The sequence below is a fragment of the Odocoileus virginianus genome, chromosome 3 (assembly GCF_023699985.2).
Source record: "Odocoileus virginianus isolate 20LAN1187 ecotype Illinois chromosome 3, Ovbor_1.2, whole genome shotgun sequence".
NCBI lineage: Eukaryota > Metazoa > Chordata > Mammalia > Artiodactyla > Cervidae > Odocoileus > Odocoileus virginianus.
In genome coordinates this window covers 4,775,208-4,796,403 of record NC_069676.1, presented here as the reverse complement: position 1 = coordinate 4,796,403, position 21,196 = coordinate 4,775,208, and the positions used below count along the sequence as shown (strand labels likewise).

The 21,196-nt window shown below is 52.2% G+C and overlaps 1 protein-coding gene across 4 annotated transcripts; it reads left to right on the top strand.

The window, feature by feature from the left end:
- The first annotated feature begins 658 nt into the window (after window positions 1–658).
- On the top strand, window positions 659–20,896 carry B3GNT3 (UDP-GlcNAc:betaGal beta-1,3-N-acetylglucosaminyltransferase 3). 4 transcript variants are annotated; one of them, XM_070461976.1, is made up of 5 exons: window positions 659–778; window positions 7,334–7,414; window positions 14,971–15,030; window positions 16,694–17,313; window positions 19,294–20,896. In XM_070461976.1, the coding sequence occupies exons 4-5, from the start codon at window positions 16,747–16,749 to the stop codon at window positions 19,843–19,845; spliced, it is 1,119 nt and encodes a 372-aa protein (XP_070318077.1). In that variant the 5' UTR covers window positions 659–778; window positions 7,334–7,414; window positions 14,971–15,030; window positions 16,694–16,746; the 3' UTR covers window positions 19,846–20,896. The 4 variants fall into 4 exon arrangements, with proteins under 4 accessions (XP_070318077.1, XP_070318074.1, XP_070318084.1 ...); XM_070461973.1 differs by having other exon boundaries at window positions 7,281–7,414; XM_070461983.1 differs by lacking the exon at window positions 7,334–7,414.
- Window positions 20,897–21,196: the final 300 nt, after the last annotated feature.

Sequence of the window (21,196 nt, the reverse complement as noted above, 5' to 3'; positions counted from 1 at the left end):
GATGGGGGAGGAAGCAGAGGATGGCTTGAACCATCACCTGGCTTACACCTCTGGACCTGGAGCTCTCCTGCGCAACCAGACTCATCTAATGTGCCAACACCAGAAAGTTCTAGACACTCAAACGCAGCACAGGCAGGGTTCGAATCTTGGCCAGCCCAACTCAAGAATCTTCCCATCTGACTTGCAACTTTGCGAATGCCAGCCCGCGGCACCTGGACGTCTGGGGGCTCCGGATAGTTTATGGGCTTCTGAAATATTGTAACCCCTTGAAGAACCACTGGGATCAACTCGCCTCCTTGCTCCCCCCCCCCACCCCCGACACACAACACCCTCTTAATAATTTCTTCATCGAACACACGTTGGTCCAATCCCGGGGCCCTGTGCCAGAGATAGAAAGGCGCCTCTTGCACATCTCCAGCCTTGGGGTGCTCACTCTCTGGCTGTGGGTGGGACCCAAATGGGGTCTGGAGCCGGGATAGGGTCGGGGGAGGCTAGAAGCCGCGGGGTTGGCGCGATCCCGCCAGTGGAGGGGAAGGGGCGGGGCCGGGGAAGAAGGGCGGGGCGGGAGGGAAGTGGGGCGGGGCCGGGGAGGAAGGGCGGGGCCGGCCGGAAAACTTAGACCCGGCCCTCCAGGGACGCGCCCAGCTGGCGTGGGGGGTCCCGCGGGAGGCCAGCGGAAAGGCGTGAAGCCTGGGAGGCGGGGCCTCGCGCTGAAGTGAAACTCTTCCTCCTGCTCCGGAGCAGGATAAGGGGTCGTAGGCTGGACGCTTGTCTGGGGGTAAGTACTGGGTCCCCTGAGAATCCAGTGGAACTCTGGTGGAGGGGCGGAGTCGGGGCTCTAGGGAAACCTGGGCTGGTCCCTGGGTTCGGGTTATCCGCTGCGTGTACCCTGAAGTGTGGTGGTGGTTTAGTCGCTAAGTCGTGACCAACTCTTACGATCCCATGGGGGCAGGGAGATCGAGGAGCCCCGGGTCTCAATAACCCTGTTGCCCTTACCCATCGGTAATAGTAGTCGCCCGCGTCCCACGGCCGACTCAGTCCTGGCCCCGAAGGAAGCCTCACTCACGCCTGGGGACTGGGACCCCGAGGCCCCCCGACCCTGTAACTGTCCCGTTGCAGCCGCGGTGCACACAGTGAAGCCACCCTGGACCCCCGCCTCCCGCCTTCCTCCTAGGATAGAGTGGGAACCGAACCAAGAGTGGAGTGCGCTTTGTACACGCTGGCCGTTACTATTACTGTTCTCGTTATTGTTGAGATTGTTAGCACGCTGATTGGGAGGGTCTGGGCAGAAACAGCAACAGCCTTTCCAGGCGCTGCATCAGGTTCCCGCGCGGGACTCCAGGGCACAGTTTCCTTTGGGATTCATTCAGGTCCCGGCTCAGCCAGTGCCTGGCTGTATAGCTTGCTTCTGATTACTCCTGCTCTCTGAATGCACCTCAGTGTCCCCTCTGTGGGGCAGCAAAATGACCCAGCTTCCACGAGGATGCCTGAGCAGGTTAGCTTGCAAAAGCTTTTATGGTGGGGGCCCTTTTGGCCACTGAAAGACCTCAAGCAAGTGACTGTATGTCTCTGAACCTTGGCTTCCCTGTATGTCAAATGGCAGTCGTGATGTGGAACTGTGGTGAAGGTGAAATAAGTGCAACAGCCAAACTGTGGGTCCACAGAAAGCCAGCCATCCCCATGAGTATATTAGTAATTATAATTATTATATTGCATCATTAGCTATCTTTATGGCTTCTCCACCAACTTTCCCTCTGGCCAGATTTTTTTTTTTATGGCCACTTTTCAGATGGAGAAACTGAGGACCTGTTCCCCTTCCCCCCCAGCCCTCTACCCTGACCTTTCCTGGCCCCTCTCCCTACCCCAGCTCTTATCCTCTATCCCTTGGGCCAGCGCCTCCTTGTCCAAATCTGGAATTCAGGACCCAGGGGAAGTTTGCTGGATTTGGGACTGGCCCTGGGGCCACATGGGCTTCCACTGGTGGCTCAGATGGTGACGAATCCACCTGCAATGTAGGAGACTTGTTTTGATCCCTGGGTTGGGAAGATCTGCTGGAGAAGGGAATGGCTATCCACTCCAGTATTCTTGCCTGGAGAATCCCATGGACAGAGGAGCCTGGTGAGCTACAGTCCATGGGGTCGCAAAGAGTCGGACATGACTGAGCGACTAGCCACACACTTCCAACTGGGACCGCAGCTTTCTCCCACAGCCCTGTCTGTTCCCAAGGTTGCCACCAGCATTGGCGGTATAATGGTGAGCATAGCTGCCTTCCCAGGTGGCCACCATGCCAGACAGGTCTGAAGAGTCCAGAGGAAGAGGTGTGGCCCCTGCGTCAGGCCACTGGGCCCCCACCTCTTAGCTGCCTCTGTGATCAGCTCATGTTTGCACAGCCCAGCCCAGACACCCTCCCTTCCCCTCTCCCTCACCCCAGAGTGTGAAGATTGATCCCTAACAACAGAGTGTGAAGATTGATCCTCTGGGTGTGGGGGAGGGGCCTTGGAGCTTCTCTGCTCCAAGCCAGAGCTTGGGGAATCCAGACAAGCCAGCTTGGCCCCGGGACCCTAGGACTGGGCTGGGTTAGCCGAAGGGGAGGAGATAAGGTGTCACTGAGTCTTCTCTCTTCCTGAGAATGGCCTCTGAGGCTCACAGTGGGACAACAGCTTGCCCTCCAACCCCCATGACCCCAGGAGTTTGCACACTGTGGTCTCTCCACCTGATGGGAATCTGGTTCAGCTTGATTGACCCGCATGATAGGGAAGCTGAGCTGAGCTGAAGTCGCTCAGTCGTGTCCGACTCTTTGCGATCCCATGGACTGTAGCCCCCCAGGCTCCTCAGTCCATGGGATTTCCGGGCATGAAAGTGGGTTGCCATTTCCTTCTCCAGGAGAATCTTCCCGACCCAGGGATCGAACCTGGGTCTCCCGCATTGTAGACAGACTCTTTACCGTCTGAGCTACCAGGGAAGCCCAAGGGAAACTCACTACCAACATCACAAACTAAAGGAGATCCCACCAGGTGGTGGTTAAAGGCAGGGGCTGGGCTACCACTTAACCTCCCTTGAATGAGTTCCTTGAGCTCTCTGTGTTTCAGTTCCCCTAGCAAACAAAATGAGGCTAACATAGGCCTGCCCCAGCGCAAGTGTGCAATGTAGGTCGAAAGGCTGCCTGCAAGACCTGGCATGTTAACTCTATCTTTGATTATGTTCTCATTCATGACATTTATTGATCGTTGTGTGCAAGAAATTAACAAGGCCTGGAAAAGGGCCCTGACCCAGTTTGGGGGTCCTTCAGAAGGTTCCCAGGGGTTCAATTTCCACATCAGCCCTGGATCATGGAAAGAATTGAAGCCTTGACCCGTGATGCATGGCCTGCCTCCCCCAGCCTCAGTTTCCCCATTGAAGAAATGAGCCCAGAGATGCCCTTTGTGGCTTATCCGGGAGCAGGCCTGGCATTTAATCAGGGGCCTATGTCCAGCCTCAGAATCCTTCCTGGGCTCATCCCAGATACCCTGGGCAGTTTCTGCAGTAGGTGAGGGCTGGCTCATTCAATGAGTCATCCATTAGGAGCCCTGGGACCTGGAAACAGGACCCAAGGGTCTAAAGGGCATGTGTCGCCCGGCCCCCTCCCAATCTTTCTTCCACACCCAGGGGTTCACTGGAGTGAATGTTGGGCGTATATTTGCATAAAACCCACTCACACACCTGGGAACCTTCTGAAGGAAGGTGTAAGCAATGTCAGCTCATAATGAGCCATTCTTAGAAATTATCTTTACTGGGCTTTCGCTCCTTTTTATTCCTGTTTACAAAAGCAACCCATGGTTCTTGTAAAAAGGGACCAGCCTATCATTGCTGGAAGGCCAAACTGGTACGAACCAGTGAGGGGTCACCTACAGGTCCAGGTGGTCAGTGTTCAAATTCCAGCAGCCTGGCCTCTGGTAGGTGGGTGCCCTCTCTCTGTGCCCACCTGACTCCGCACCCCCAGGAATTAGGACCTGGGGCCTCCTTGGGAGGCTCACTGAGAGCTACAGAGGCCCATCCACAGGCCAGTGATTCACACCCTTTGCTGCAAGCACCCCTGACTCCCATCCTTGGCGTTTTCTCCCCAGAACTTGCCCTTTCCTGGAAAATTGTCTCATTCGCTACTTCCGTCCCCTATTAGCCCGTCGCCTCCCCAGGAACAGTGGTTTGTCTCCCTCGACTTGGCTGGGTGCCCAGAACCTAGAGCCGGGCGTGGTATACACTGGGTGTGCAGCTCAGAGCACTGACCAGTGTGCAAGTCGTATCAATAGCTGGTGCTGCTACTGATGTTGTTACTGTTGGCAATATGTTGGCACTTCATAAATGTGTGTGTGACTTGGAGGAAAAGTCACCGCTTGGTCCGCTAGCCTCTCCCAGGGCTCGGGGGGTTATATATACAAATGGGGTTCTCCTGTCACCCCAGAATGTTTCAGGTCCCCATCCTCATCCAGATGCCAGCTGAGGGTCGGTGGGGAGAGTCATGTTCCTGACTTAAAAACGGAGCCCCAGGGACTGGGCTGTTTGGGAGCACCCTGGAGCTGGAGGATAGAAAGTAGGGCAGGTGGCTGTGTGTCTGACAGGTCTGGAGAAGGACCCAGGATTCACCCTCTTCAAACCTCAGTTCTCTCATCTGGAAATTGGGAGTCTTGTGTGGGAAATCAGCTTGCCATGACCTCCCAGTTGGCATCAGGCGTGCCCTCACCATCTGTGAAGCACTGCCGGGTGGGGATGCGGGGCTGGCCCAGACCCCCAAGGATGCTAACCCGGGTTGTGCGGCATTCTCACTTCCCCACATATCTCAGGGCTTTGCTGGTGGCTCAGATGGTAAAGGATCTGCCTGCAATGTGGGATACCTGGTTTCAATCCCTGTGTTGGGAAGATCCCCTAGAGGAGGGCATGGCTACCCACTCCAGTATTCTTACCTGGAGAATCTTCATGGACAGAGGAGCCTAGCGGGCCACAGTCCATGGGGTCGCAAAGAGTCGGACACAAATAAGTGGCTAAGCACACGTGTCTCAGCCTCTCCGTCTTCCTGGCCTCCCAAGGGACAAGGACAAGAAGGAGGCGAGGAAACCAGAGGTGCCTGGAGCCACACATGCCCAGACCTTGCCAGACCTTGGCTGTCGCTTGGGGGTGTAGACAGAGGATGGGGGGCTAGAGCACTGTTACCAGTGGGGGTTCCCAATTGATTCTGCTGAGTGATTGTCTTCTTCAACACATCTAGTGTCTCATGAATATTCAGTGAGTTATTAACAGGAAGTACTGTGTATATATATGCAATGAATCAAGACTGTTCAGCAAGCATGTCTCTTGGTGACTCGGGGCTATCTAGTGGCTGGTCCATATCATATTCATTGTGATAATTTGCATATTCATTAGGGCTTCCCCGGTGGCTCAGTTGGTAAAGAACCCACTGAATGCAGGAGACCCAGGTTTGATCCCTGGATAGGGAAGATCCCCTGGAGAAGGAAATGGCAGCCTACTCCAGTATTCTTGCCTGGAGAACCCCATGGATAGGGGAGCCTGATGGGCTGCAAGTCCTTGGGGTCGCAAACAGTCTAACATGATTGTGATAATATGCATATTCATTAATGCATCACAAATGCACCTTGCAACTATTAATTGTTGCCTTATAACTATTTCATGTATTATAAATACTGAATGTCTCCTGTATAGTTAGTGGGTCATTCATATTTAGCACTTCTTGCTCATTAAATACATCGTGAATATATTTCAGTGCCAGGAATATTTGGCCCTTTCACATATCAAGAAGGAGTCAGGGATATTCAGTGCCTCTTGGTCCTGCCCCCTTGGCTCCATGGCTGGGCTTGCTGATTTACCAGGACTGAATCACCTGCATCCTCTAAGGTCCTGAGTAGGGAACGGTGACAGCTGTTGTCTGCCACAGGGGTAGGCTGAAATGACACACAAGGAAATAGCCAATACCTGAATCATCATTAGCATTTTTGCCCATACAACGAACAGCAGCGAGTGTCACTTGGGGGCTGAGCTGTGAGGACCAAGGTGCTGGGCCCCATTTCTGGGACTCCATGTTGGCTGGGGAAATAACCAGGAAAGAAGCGAGTAGATTTGTCCAGCGGTGCTGAGAGCAGCAGAGGAAAGTGGAGCCAAGGTGGGGTGGTTTAGTTGGGAGGCTGGGGCCTCTCTGAGGGGATAATGTTGGATGGAGGCCTGAAGATCACGGAGAACCAGGGGGAAGCGCAGGAGGGAAGGGTGTCTGAAGTGGAAGGTGCAAAGGCCCTGTGGAAGGGTCCAGCCTGGGTACTTGAGTGCATGTGTATTAGTCGCTCGGTTGTCCCACTCTTTGTGGCCTCATGGACTGTAGCCCACCAGGCTCCTCCATCCATGGGATTCTCCAGGCAAGAATACTGGAGTGGGTTGCCATTTCCTTCTCCAGCGGATCTTCCTGGCTCAGGGATCGAACCTTGTTCTTGAGGGTAACAGGCAGGAGGGCCAGGGGTCTCCAAACAGAGGAAATAGGCTGCATGTGTCAGACATTTTTATCTCTCTTAAGCGGCAGGAGGAAACAGACTAGCAATATTTTTTTCCTTCTCTATACAAATTTAAAAGGAGGTTTCTCTTAAAATACTGTGTTGCCATAATGACAGCTCGTTTCACCTGAAGCTAATTATTCTCAAACCTGGAGTTAACCAATGCATTTTTCTTATGGAAATGTTTGTCTTAAGCTATGTTAATGTGCTATGCATTTACCCCGACTCTCTTTTCCAGTCGGTTCAGCCTAAAGGCTCAGAAGCTACTTGACAAACCAGTTTGTTATACTCAGACATTGTTCCCCTAATCTATGTAAACAAAACTATTTGTATGGTAATCTGCCTTTCTACGAGATTCAAGTCAATCATTTTATGGCCCAGAATGAATTGTCTGTGCCAAGATTATCCCAAAATACATTTTATGGATGAGGGGCCTAGTGCCATTCTGAGTTTTAAGACATTCCTTTCTTTCATTAACAGACTGCTAGTGGCTATATACAGAGAAGGCAGTGGCAACCCACTCCAGTGTTCTTGCCTGGAGAAGCCCAGGGATGGCAGAGCCTGGTGGGCTGCCGTCTATGGGGTCACACAGAGTCGGACACGACTGAAGTGACTTAGCAGCAGCAGCAGCAGTGACTATATAACATCCAGCTGAAGACTAGCAGGGGGCACTCTTTCTGCCCCCTTCTGATGCCTATGTCAGAAGCTTTCTCTATCTCCTTTATACTTTAATAAAACTTTATTACACAAAAGCTCTGAGTGACCAAGCCTCGTCTCTGGCCCCGGATTGAATTCTTCTCCTCCAGAGGCCAAGAATCCCGGCATCTTTTCATGGTTCGGCAACAACCTTTCATCTTGGGGGCTCATCCATGATCCTTCAGGACAAGGTAAGGATGCTTGGAGCTCTAGTTCTTTGTTCTTCTGCTGTACTTTACGAACTCTACTGTGTGCTTGCTTGAATGAACAAAACGCCCTGTGCGAAGCAAGTGAGGAGCCCTGCTCTGCGGTTCCACAGTAATCTCATACGGCTTATGGCAGAAACCTGTCGGAGGTTTACACCGACCTGCCAGTGCCAAGAGGCACCCAACGTCTCCTTTGGGGACCACCCAGAAACGGGCAAAGCGTGTGGACCGAACTCTCCTTTCTCGGTCAAACTTTTCAGTCTCTTTGACCATTTCATAACTCCTTGGGAATTAGAAGTACTAACCTAATCTGTCAGATCATAGACTTTCAAGGGACTTGTGATCTATGCTGTTACTGTGTACTGTGGCCTAGGTCCCAAACTTGGATTGGTAGTCAGGACTAGCCTCGCTAGGACTCGAAAATTCAGAAGCTAGATGGAGCTCTAACTTCAAGAGCATCTCTGAGGTGTGGTGACACTTGGAAGGCACTTCTTTCTGTGTTTGTATCGGTCTTATTGCAGTCAGGAATATAGTCAGGGTCGTGCACAGGCACTCAGATAATGAATGTTTCCCCCAGCAGTCTTGGCTTGGGAGGCATTCCGGAAGGTTACTCTGATTGCACCCCGGGTGACATCAGAGGCAAGCAGGTTTTAATGGTGAGGAGCTGGACGTCAGTCAGGGATGCCATCAGGTCTACCCCTGGTGCATTCCCACCCCGTCTCGGTGGTAGAACCGGGAGGGACAAGTGTGACGCCTGCGTCGATAAGGGACAGACTAAGTCTGACCAGGAAAGAAAAGCTTTGGTGTAAAGTCTGTCTACACCCCCATCTAGAGCAGGGAGGGACGCCTCCGGTAGAAAGATGGCACCGGTCGCTTTTTTTCTATCTTACAGATGGGAGCTAACAATTCCGGCCTCACTCCTTTGAACTGTATCCTGAAAAACTAGGATAGATTTGATCCCCAGGGCTTAAAGAAGACACACCTGGTCTTCCTATGTGATACTGCATGGCCGCGGTACCCACTGGAGGACGGCGAACGGTGGCCAGTTGGAGGGTCTCTTAAGTATAATACTGTTTTACAATTAGACCGGTTCTGTAGAAAACAAGGGAAATGGGTAGAAGTAGCATATGTGTTGCCCTTTTTCTCTCTGCGAAATATGCCAGACTTTTGTCCTAAGGGTGTAGATTTGGGTGTGACACCTTCAGCTCCCTCCTGTCCTTCTACTTTGCCCCCGTATCCGGGACTTCCAACTGAGCAAACTGAAAGTCAGAACCCCCTCCAAGAAGGGTTGCCTTGGTCTCAGTGGAAACCCAAACTGAGATTCCAACTGCCCACGTAGAGGTCCAAACAACCCCTGTCTCAGTACGACCTCAGACTACTCTGGTTTCAGTAGAAGCTCAGACCATCGAAGTGAGAGATGAGATGGAGGACAGGAGACAAAGAGGTAAAAATGTCTCACACTTGCAGCCTGTTTCTGTTTCCTCGTTTGGAGACCCCTGGCCTTCCTGCCTGTTACCCTCTCAGTCTTACCATCTGAGCCAGCAGGGGTTGTGTGTGGCTGGAGTGGAGGAGAGGGGGCAGAGGTCATGGGGCGGGGGAAGAAGGGGGTTGAGAGCGCCCAAGGCGGGGGAGCATTATTGATTCGGTGGATGTGAATTTGAGCAAACTCCGGGAGATGGTGGAGGACAGGGAACCCTGGTGTGCTGCAGTCCACGGGGTCGCAAAGATCTAGACACAGCTGAGTGACTGAACAGCAAGAGGCAGAGGCTTATGGGTCTCAGTCAGTGGGAACAAGAGGCTTTGCTGTGTGCAGTGCAAGAAGCAGGCTCTGGGTGATGGTGAAGTTGCCAGGGTACATGGAAGGCATACAGCCCCCAGCAGGATTGGCTGGTATTGTACCCAGCCAGCCAACTCCTATCCAGGTCCCCAAATTCTTGCTGCCCTGACCTCTAACTCGGGCCCTGATTGCCCTTGCCCCCTCAGCAGCCACAGGGGATATCTTCAGAGCAGACCTCATTCTTGTCTGTCCCCTGCTCACACACCCTCCATGGTTCGCTGTCTCCTGGTATGCCCCATTTCCTGCTCCTCCCCCTGCCATCCTCGGGGTCACCTCCCTCCTCCTTCTCTGCTTCAACCACACCACCTCCTGCCTCTCCCTTCAACAGCCTAAAGTTGTGCCTACCTCAGGGCCTTGGCACTTGCTGTGCCCTCTGCCTAGAATGCCCTTCTCCTAGGGCTCTGCCCACGTGATTTCCCTTCATCCTTCAGGGCATCCCCAGGCTGGTCAGGTCCCTTCCCTGCCACGGATCCCTTTGTCTTTGACAGCATTTAACACAGTGGCAACTAAAAGAACCACCTCGTGTGTTGATATTCATAAGAGAGGGGCTGACTTGGGCATGGCTGTGTCCCCAGCACCTTGCGCATAGTAGGTCCACAGTAAATACTCTGTGACCCACAAGTCAGAGCAACAAGTAAAACAGCTGGATTACTGCCTTTTCCTAGATTCACTCCCCAGTCCCCCGCCCCCTGCTCCCTGCTCCCTCCCCCAGGATGGCTGAGCAGTGCCCACCTGCTCACCAGGTTCTCCGTCCTACATCAGATGTTTAGCACATGGTTCCTCGTGACAGACTGGAAGGACGTCCAGGTGGGAAATATAGGGTTCCCACCCATCCGGATTCTGCGTTCCAATCCTGCATTATGCTGAGCCTCATTATCCCCATCTGTAAGTAGGGGTTCTGGGGGCATTAAAGGATCCAGGACCATGAGCCAAGGTCACTGAGGTTATCACCGCATAGTCAGTGTGTGCCAGGCCCTCTGCTACTTAATATAGAAAGTGACCCATTGTGTGTTTATAGGGCGAGGAGCATTCTCAGTACTTGCATATGCTAACAAGGAAATAGATGCCCCAGAGGAAGTGCCTCACTAAGGTCAATTCTGAGCAAAGAGGGAGCCTTCAACGAGGAATCGGGCCTCTCTGCTCACATACCTTTCATGGCTCTCCCATACACCCAGGAAAGAACCCCATTACTAAGTTTGGCATTCAAGGTCTTTATGGGATCTGGCCCCACCTCTTAGTCTCAGAAATCAACCCCTCTCCAAATTCTGCTTTTCAACAAAATAAACCACGTGAGTCCTTGAATAGTCTTTGTTTTCTTTCTCTTCCTCGCTTTTGCATTCACCCTCCTATCTGAACTCCCTTGGTGAATTCATATGCATCCTTCAAAACCTCAGCCTCAATACCCAAATCCATTCTTCTGGTCCAGACCTGAAACCAGAGGTGTCTGGATTTTTCTCCCCCAGTCTGAGAGCTTCTGGAGGGCCAGGCCCAGGGTTGAGGCTTCTCAGTTCCTCCAGAATCTGTTTGTTGAATGAAGGAATGTTTCATATGTGTGCTTTGGGGTAAGAGACTACGACACCCTTCTCAGGACTGAAGAACTTTGAGACATAGTGGGTTTCTGTGGCAATGCAAGTCACCCCCTGGGCCACCTTAGGATGACTCTCTGAGCTTCACTTCCCCAGCTATGAAGCGAGGGTGGGGATTCTCCCAGAGTTATTCCGACCCCACAGACTTCAGAGTGAGCAGCTATTTTGGCTTCCACAAGTCCGGTCCTTCCCAGTCTGAAGACAGTAGACAGCAGAATTTTGGGGTGGGGTGGAGGGTCAGAGAATTGAAAGCAGGCCTGAGAAGAACTTCTCACCAACCATCCAGCTCACCAACAAAGTTCCCAGAGTTGCTGCATAGCTGCTTAGAGGAAGTAATACCAAGGGGCTCCCCATCCTTGGCAACACTGGGCCCCTAAGCCCTAGCCTTTCCCAAGGTAGGTGTGAGGTCATTATCTCTTTAGAAAGGAAGGCCTCTAAGGGGAGATTGGGGACCACCTGGGGTACTGCCCACTGAGACACCCAGCAAGGTATTCTGGATCAGTGAATCCCCAGCACTCTCAGCCTGACTGAAAGGGGGCCCCAGGGATTCTTTTTATGCCAATCTGGATGTGGGTTTGGAAATATTTCCTGCTTGAAGTTTCAAGGGGCCATGAGTTAGCATTGGGGGTGACCTTGGTGGATGAAAAAGAGAAGGGGAACTGGGGTGCATTAATAGAGGTCTAGAGTAGGGAGCTTCCCTGGCGGCTCAGATGGTAAAGCGTCTGCCTGCAATGTGGGAGACCGGGGTTTGATCCCTGGGTTGGGAAGAGCTCCTGGAGAAGGAAATGGCAACCCACTCCAGTATTCCTGCCTGGAGAATCCCATGGACGGAGAAGCCTGGTAGTCTACAGTCCATGGGGTTGCAAAGAGCTGGACATGACTGAGCGACTTCACTTTAGTGTAGGGAGAAGGGGGAATGAACCTCCATCCCCTCCTCCACCCCCAACTTGAACTCTCAGATCCCAGTCAGGAGACTCACAGAGACTGGGAGAATGGAGTCTCTGTAAGCTCCCTCCAGTTTAAGAAGAGATCTGGCAAGAAAAAGTTGGGAATGCAGGTGGCCAACAAAGAGTGAGTGTTTCATATGCAAAGAGTTCTCACAAATAAACAAGAAAGAAAGTGCAAGGAAAAGAACAAGCATTAATGGAATTAATTTAGAACCAAATGACCACCCTCAAGAGGTTCTCTTTTGCCCAGACACCCTGATCCCTGTAATATGAGCCATTTAGTCATTTTATCCCTTCTCACCCCTTCCCCCTTCCCAATGCCCAGGTTTGGCTGAATTGTTGTCTTGTTTTGTTTACTGGCTAAGTTGTGTCTGACTCTTTTCTGACCCCATAGACAGTAGCCTGTCAGGCTTCTCTGTCCATGCAATTTCCCAGGCAAGAATACTGGAGTGGGTTGCCATTTTCTTCTCCAGGGGATCTTCGTGACCCAAGGATCGAACCCCTTTCTCCTGCATTGGCAGGTGGATTCTTCATCACTGAGCCACCAGGGAAGCCTGCTGAGTTGTAGGTATTCCTATTTCGCTGAGTTATTTTTCTTTGTTTTGGGAACTAAACACGTTCCCAGCTAAGGGATCCTTGGCCATTTAGGTTTGATTTCCTATTTAAATTGAAATAAACACTAATAAATCTCAAATACTCCATCCAGGGAGTTTATCTAAACTTATATCAAGGTTCTGTGTTCAGCCCTCTTTCCCCTTTGAACCCTTCCTCCTTTTCAATTCTCTATTCCGTTTCTATGTTTATTTAAATAAGACCAGGATTTCTCAATCCTGACAATGTTGATGTTTGGGACTGGATCATTCTGTCATGGGGACTGTCCTGTGACCTGTAGGATGTTCATTTAAGCAGCATCTCTGGCTTCCGCCCACTCCATGCCATTAGCAACCCCATATGTCTACTCTCCCCCAATCATGACAACCAGAAATGTCCCCAGACGTTGCCCAGTAAGTAGGCCCTGGAAGCAAAATAATCCCTGGTTGAAAACTGATTTAGACTGTAAATGAATTCACCCTCTGAATGAGGGTGTCTGAGTTAGAAATTGGGGTCCCATGTCTTCCAGCATCTGTGGGTCTCTGACCACCAGTGTCACCAAAGAGAACATTATGACATCTCTCGTCTGATTTTTGGTGACTTGGGCTTTCTACTGCAGCTCCTGAGTTTTTCCCCCATCCTTAGAGCTCAGGGATCTGCCAGGTTTGCCTGAAACACTCCTTTCTTGTGGTCCACTCTGAACTCAGGCTTCTCTTCAGCTCAGGAAAATGTCCTTGGATTTGTTCATTCTTGCATCACATTTGTCAGTTCACAAGATTGTGATATGTCCTTTTAGGACACACAGACCAGGCCTCCAGATGATGAAACCACCCCCTCTCAGGCTGGCAGCCAAGCCGGGGACACACAGCAATAAGACAGGCTCTGTGCCACGAGCAGAGAGGGTCCCTAGCAACTCAGACTCCACTGACTCATTCCACCTCTGGGCCTTTGCACTTGCTTTTACCTTCCCTGGTATCCTCCTGCCCTCCCCGCACTGCCCGCCCCCCGCCACCGACCTCACCCCCATGCTGTCTTCTCTGTGCCATTCACATTCCATTTAAATGTCATCTAGACCTCAAAATCCACGCTCCCACACACACCAGACCTGATTTCCTCCCATGCCATTTCACTGAGGTTTTTACTTAGTGTTCATTCCCCCTGGAGAGTGGGTCCCAGGGTGGCAGAGGTGTTGAGGTATCCCATGCCTGCTCACCACTGGGTCCTCAGCTCCCAGCGGGTGCCTGGCACATAGGAGAAGCACAGTAAATACTGGCTTGAATGAATGCATAAAGTCATTCTGAGAGTCTATATATATGTTTGTATATTTGGCCACACTGTGTGATTTCCAGGATCTTAGTTCTCCAGCTGGGACTGAATCTGTATGCTTTGCAGTGGAAGTGAGTGGTCCTAACCACTGGACCACCAGGGAAGTCCCAAGAGTCAATATTTTTTCAGAATTTTCAGCATTTGAACATTCATTTATTCATTCAGTACTCATTTACAGAACACCTACTATGCACGAAGCACAGTTCTAGGGGCTGGGAATAAAAAGGTGAACAAGACATTTCATGGAGCTCGTGTTCTGGGGGAGAAGATGGATGAAAAGCAGTGCCTTTTTAAAATGTCATCATGATAAAATAAAATAAAATGTCATCATGTATTTTAGGAGATGAAAGGGGCTTCCCTGGTAGCTCAGCTGGTAAAGGATTCACCTGCAATGCAGGAGACCCTGGTTCAATTCCTGGGTCAGGAAGATCCGCTGGAGAAGGAATAGGTTACTCACTCCAGTATTCTTGGGCTTCCTTGGTGGCTCAGCTGGTAAAGAATCTGCCTGCAATCCAGTAGACCTGGGTTTGATCCCTGGGTTGGGAAGATCCCCTGGAAAAGGGAACGGCTAACCACTCCAGTATTCTGGCCTGGAGAATTCCACGGATTGTATAGTCCATGGGATTGCAAAGAGTGGGATATGACTGAGCAACTTTCATTTCACTTCAGAAGATGAAAAGTGCTCTGGAAGACATAAAAAGGGGGCTAAGGTGGAGGATCAGGGCTGCCAATGAGATGATGTGTCCCGAGGAGGTGTTCCTGAGACAGGGACATTTGAACAAAGGGGGTCCCGAAGGAGGGAACATGTGGAAATCAGGGGAATCAGGCAGAGGAAACAATCTGTGCAGAAGTCCTGAGGCTGGACCATTTTTGAGGTCCTCAGCATGTTTGAGGTTAAAATCCCAATCACATTCTTACATGGGGTTAATCCCCATTTAACGCTGAAGCTCAGAGAGGTCAAGCTTCTTTCCCAAAGTCACACACTAGAACCTGTAGAGTGGCGTCTGAGCCCTTTCTTGGGGACATACCTGGTCAGAGAGTCCTTGGCTTGGCTAGGCAGTGTGCAGAGATAGTGATGGGCACACTGGGGAAACGACCTTATGGATCAGGGAAGGAAGCCTTGTCCCCAGTACCAGCACTCTTTTGTAGCTCTAGATACAATGGGAAACTCTTGCTCATAGGGAAGAGCTGGTTGAAGTTGCTTAGAGCTGGAGGGGCCCAGGAGAATCCACTGACTGCCCTACAGTGTTTCAGGTGCCAAAGGGGAGAACGAGGATACCCCAGACCAGCACGGACTTCCTGAAGCAATCTGAGGTAAATGTTGAGGTTCACATATTCATTCAACAAACACTGGTCGAATGCCCACTAGGTACCGGTTGCCAGGCGCTCCCTTCACACCTGCACAACCCAGGGACTTGGGGACTGCTCACATGTCCCTTTTATAGCTGAGGATACTAAGGACCTAGGTATGAAGGGCACACAGCCAGGGAGGGATGGAATTGGGATCAAAACCCAGGAACTTGGCTCCAGGGGGCACCTTTCTGAGGTAAGCCAGTAAGCGTTTAATGGATCAGTAGGTCCTGCCTTGGGTCTAATTTAGCATTTTCATGCTGTTCATTTGCACATTTAGGGCTGGAACACAGCACAGATACCACCTTTCCAGACAAAAGGACATCATGGGAGTCCAGGGAAGCCTGGGGAAAGGATCTGAACAGGAGACCAAGGGCTCTGTATAGATATGGGAAAGGAAATCTTCTAGGAGGAGGGGTTTTGACAGATGAACAAGTGTTTGCCAGAGAGAAACTAAGTGAACTTACTTTTATTCATAAATTATTCATTCAGACACTCCTTGCTTCCCCTATGCGTCTGCCTCATGCTGGGCGATGCCAGGACCCTCAAGAAGCCCTCAGCCTTAAGAAATCAAAGTCAGATACAGACACCCTCATGGGACCATGACTGAGCCAGAGAGGGCCATGGGACCAGAGGTGGTCTCAGGACTCTTCCTGAGGGATCAAAGAGGGCTTCTTGGAGAATGGCTCATTTGAGCCCGGAGAATGGATCATTTGAGATGGGCTCTAACGGAGGAACAGGAGTTTGCCAAAGAAGATAGCATTGTTTGAGACATGCTGAGCCTGAGGGGTCTGTGAAGAGCCAGGGCCCATATTCAACTCGGTGTGTTAGTCCCTCAGTCATGTCTAATTCCTTGTGACCCCATGAACTAGAGCCCACCAGGCTCTGCTGATCATGGATTCTCCAGGCAAGAATGCTGGAGTGGATTGCCATTCCCTTCTCCAGGAGATCTCCCTGACCCAGGAATTGAACCTGGGTTTCCTGCACTGCAGGAGATTCCTTACCAACTGAGCCACCAGGAAAGCCCATGCTCAGCTCACAGGACCATTAAAAATAGTCATGGGAATTCCCTGGAGGGCCAGGAGTTAAGACTCTGTGCTTCCTCCACAGTGGGGCGCAGGTTCAATCCCTGGTGGGGGAACTAAGATCCCACATACAGTGCCCTACCACCAAAATGTAGAATGAGTGATGGTTATATCAGAAGCTCAGAGCTTCCTGGAGGGGCAAGTGAAAAGGGAACCGGGAAAGATCCCAGCAGCTCTCAGCTACTAAAAGGGGAGTTCTCTGTCTCTTTCTCTGGGAGGCTCCTGAGCCATCTCTGAGGCTGGAACATAAAGAGGTCCAGTTTGGATGTCGAGGATTCTGGGCACACTGCATCTGGGAGGCTCCCCTTGGCATCTCCATGCCTGTTTTCTCTGTAAATATTGATTCCCAGCAGGCCCTGGGCAACAGTCAGAGCCGAATGGGGTACTGGAGTGGGTGGGGGGCAGGGAATCTCCGGGGGTAAGTTTCAGCATTTTACCGACTTGAGCAACTGTAAGGCTGCAGCCAGGTGCTGGGGTCCACAGGTAGCTCGGGAAAAGCGCTCGGCCCATCTGGCACCTCCAGCGAGTGTTATTGTCTGCAGGAACTACTGTCCAGGGGTCTCCTCGGACCACTCCGGAACTCCGGTGGACCACAATGAGGTGTTCCCGTCCCCTGCGGAAAGAGGCGGCCCTGGCTCTGCTTGTAGCCACCGGCACCCTCCTCTTTTTCAGTCTGCACCAGTCACCACCCACCTGCCCCCGCCTGAAGGAGCCGCTGCGCGCCCCTAAGGCTCCGGACTGGCCCTCCCCGCCCTTCCGCACCCCGCCCGCCCCCTGTCGGCCCAACACCTCCGTGACGTCCCTGCCGGACTTCGCAGGGCAGCCGCAGCACATCCGCGACTTCCTGCTGTACAAACACTGCCGCGACTTCGCGTTGCTCCAGGAAGTGCCGCCCGACAAGTGTGCGGACCCCGTCTTCCTGCTGTTGGTGATCAAGTCCTCGCCCAGCAACTACGAGCGCCGGGAGCTGGTGCGGCGCACGTGGGGCCGGGAGCGCCAGATTCTCGGCGTCCAGCTGCGCCGCCTTTTCCTGCTGGGCACCGACTCCAACCCGCTGGAGGCGCGCAAGGTCAACCGGCTGTTGGCCATGGAGGCGCGGATGCACCGGGACATCCTGCAGTGGGATTTCCACGACTCGTTCTTCAACCTCACGCTGAAGCAGGTTGCCTGGGGGTGGGGGGCGGCGGGGGGGGCGGGGTGACACCTCCTTGGGGCCACCTGTGCTTCCTGCCCAAAGTTACTACCATCCTCTGAGGGGTACTGGAGACCAGAAGCCCCCTCACCCCACCCCCTCTGCTGTCCTCATAGTGATCTGAAGTCTTCTTTATCCAGGAAAGGCAGGGAGAAAGGACAGGGTGGTGTGAGCTTGCAAGCCTGGCTCTCCAAGCCTTGATGACCTGGGTTCAAACGTCTTATTTGCTGTTTGCCCTAGATGATCATTCACTTCTCTGTGCCTCAGTTCCCTCATCAAGGAAATGGGGTATTAATTGAATTCATTCACCTCTGAGGGCTACAGTGAGGATTACATGAGGTTTTATTTATTTATTTATTTGGTGGTGCAGCATGCAGCATCTTCATTTCCTCTATCTGGGATCAAACCTGCGCCCCCTGTAGTAGAAGCTTGGAGTCTTAACCACTGGATCGCCAGGAAGTCCCTGAGATATTGTTAAGTACCTGGGCCAGTGCCAGGTAGGGTTTCCCAGGTGGAGCTAGTGGTGAAGAACTCGCCTGCCAATGCAGGAAATGCAAGAGACCTGGCTTCAATCCCTGGGTCAGGAAGATCCCTTGGAGGAGGGCATGGCAACCCACTCCAGTATTCTTGCCAGAGAAATCCCATGGACCGAGGAGCCTGGTGGGCGGTAGTCTATGGGGTCGCAAAGAGTTGGACACGACTGAAGTGACTTTGCATGGTGGGAAACACTGTATGGAGCACATTTTGTTTCTTTGTTCTGGTCTGTCTCCCCCTGAGGCTCAGGTCTGTGCAGTAGATATTCAACAAAGACCTTTCTGATGAAGAGAAACCGTGAGAAGTGGAGGTTATCTTGCCCATGCTCAGAGGAGGAATGGAAGGCTCCAAGGACCCAATCAGCCTGGGGGTGGGAGGGGTGGAGCAAGCTGAGTAGAGATCCAAGTTGAAAGGGCCCAGTGCAGATTCCTACCCATAGTAAGTATAGACAGGTCTGGGTTCAAGACCTTGAACAATAGACCATCTCTGTTGTGTGACCTTACTCAAGGCACTTTCTCTGGAGAGGCTCTATTTTCTCATCTGTAAATGGGGTTGAAGACCACACCAGCCTCCTAAAATTGTGTAAAGGATTCAAGGTAGGGCAGACACTGAGCAAGCACTGGCATGCAGCAATAGTTGTTATGGAGGTAACTAAAGCCAAGGTGGGCAGAGGACCCAGAACCTCTCAATATGCCACGTTCTTAATGCAAAACATAAAAGCCTGTGATGAACATCAACTTGACAAACATGAATCCAGTGTCTATGAAGTGTTGACCCCATCCTGGGTGGTGATAGCATATAGGAGAGACACAGCTCCCACCCAGGGGGAGTCCAGAGTCTGGTGGGGGAAGTACTGAAGTGTTAGTCGCTCAGTCACGTCTGACTCTTTGCAACTCCGTGGACTGAAGCCTGCCAGACTCCTCTGTCCGTGGAATTCTCCAGGCAAGGATACTGAGGTAGGTAGTCATTAACTTCTCCAGGGGATCTTCCAGACCCAGGGATTGAACCTGGGTCTTCTGCATTGCAGGCAGATTCTTTACCATCTGAGCCACGCTAGGGGAAGTAGATGTTATATAAGAATCATACAAGTAATTCTGTGATGGCAGTGCTTGACAAGGCAGAGTCAGTCAGAATAGCAGTAAATGTAAATGAGACAATTTTCAAGGATTTCTTGGTACGTCATTTCTGAAGATCCCCAACACTCCAGGAGGTAGGTCCTATGACAAGTCCTGTCTGGGAGGTTGGAAACTGAGGCACCAAGAGGGACTGTTGGTTGCAAAGATCACCCCACAGGGTGAATTACTGAACCCAGGTTAGCCTGACTGAGGGTCACTGGGGTGGCCAACAGGGACCCAAAGCCAGTGGCCCAGGCATCAAGCCCGCAGGCCCTGTCTGCCCACCTCCCCCCCCTTGCAGGTGCTCTTCCTACAGTGGCAGAGGACACGGTGCACCAATGCCAGCTTTTTGCTCAACGGGGATGATGACGTCTTTGCCCACACAGACAACATGGTCGCCTACCTGCAGAGCCACAACCCTGACCACCACCTCTTTGTGGGGCACCTGATCCACAATGTGGGCCCCATCCGGATTCCATGGAGCAAGTACTACGTGCCCAAGGTGGTCATGGAGGGGGAACACTACCCGCCCTACTGCGGGGGTGGTGGCTTCCTGCTGTCCCGCTTCACGGCCACCGCCCTGCACCACGCCTCCCGCGCCCTGGACCTCTTCCCCATCGATGATGTCTTCCTGGGCATGTGCCTGAAGCAGGAGGGCCTGGAGCCCGCCTCACACAGTGGTATCCGCACGGGAGGCGTTCAGTCCCCTTCCAGCCGCCTGTCCTCCTTTGACCCCTGCTTCTACCGAGAGCTACTGCTGGTGCACCGCTTCTTGCCCTATGAGATGCTGCTCATGTGGGACGCGCTGAGCCAGCCCAACCTCACCTGTGGCAGGCAGAGACAGGTCTACTGAGGTGGTGTCAATGCCCCCAGCCTTGAGGCTACTATCTCCATCCCTATGGAAAAGGCAGCAGCTTCCATCCAGGAACCTGAGACCTTTGTCCTCCTAAGTAGATGAAGCTAGGAGGGTACCAGGGAGGGCTTGATGAGGGAATCATCTGGCCAGCGAGCTCCTACACATCCTTCAAAACCTACCTGGTACTGCCTAGACCATGTTCCATCCTCCCTAGATTCTCAGCTGGAGGGACCGTCTCTTTCCATGGCTGCTAAGGGCAGAAGCACTTCTGCTCAGGTCCCAGCTACTGCTGCTACATCCATTCCTTTTCAGTGTCCCACCTCCTAGCCCTGACTTTCATCACGGGCTGAACCCCTCCTAGCCCTGACTTTCATCACGGGCTGAACCCTAAGCAGTAGCCAGCCTCTTCTTGGTCATGAACCTGCTGTGGTAGGTGAGTTCTGGCCATGGTTCAAGGCCAATTGAGAACTTCTGGGTCCACACATAGCTGAAGGGAGAAGGACTTTTCAGCTGGGGAGAGAAGGTTACTGTTCTCCATGCCTCCCCAGATCTTGGATCCCTCAGGTGGTGGGAGGGGCCAGAGAGGCTGTGAATGTGACTGCCTCCTCCCTGCTTCAATCGCTGGCGTCAATCACTTTAATGGTGGGAATGTTGAGCAGAGGAGGGAGGCGGCTATCTGTCTCAGGCTCGGCTCAGAGTTTCTGGTGTCCCTGGCAGGGTCCAGCACTCACATCTGTGCTCCCCAAGATTTCAAGGAAGAGTAATGGGGCCAGGGGGGTTCTCAATGGGTCCAAGTCCTGCATACGCACTCACGTTTGTGCCCAGAGAAGGGGGATATTCAGGTATTTGGGTCGGCTAAGTTCTCAGACTGGCCCCCACCCCAGTGTGTCTGTCCCATTGGGGAGATCCAAGCAAACTGGTGACCCCCCCACCCTGCTACCCTCAAACAGGTGTCTGAAACGGGCTTCACAGGGATTGGGACAGTGGCAAGGGGGGGGTCTCACTGCAGAGAGCAGATCCTCAGGGAATAAAATGTTTTGCAAAAGAATTTGAGGTCTTTTTTTTTTCCCACAGTGATTTACAAGTTTTAAATCAGATCAGTCTAGATTCATCCTTAAAATCTTATTTCCAGAAGAAAATATACACCAGTAAAAACAGGGCATGGATGAAGAAGAAGCTATAGAGCTTCTATCAGGTAGATCTCACGTCATCCCCCCCCACCTGCTCACACACCCTCCATGGCTCCCTATTGCCTTCAGCTCATATTGTTGCGGGAAGAGGGACCCCTTCCAGGGCCTGAGGATGAGCTCTTGTCTAACATTTGGAAACGAACTGTCCGAGGAGACAC

Excerpts from the sequence above, each read along its gene's own strand:
- B3GNT3 (XM_070461983.1), top strand. The coding sequence starts at position 16,747 with ATGAGGTGTTCCCGTCCCCTGCGGAAAGAGGCGGCCCTGGCTCTGCTT. Across the intron at positions 17,314-19,293 it reads TCAACCTCACGCTGAAGCAG|GTGCTCTTCCTACAGTGGCA; the intron begins GTTGCCTGGGGG and ends CCCCCCTTGCAG.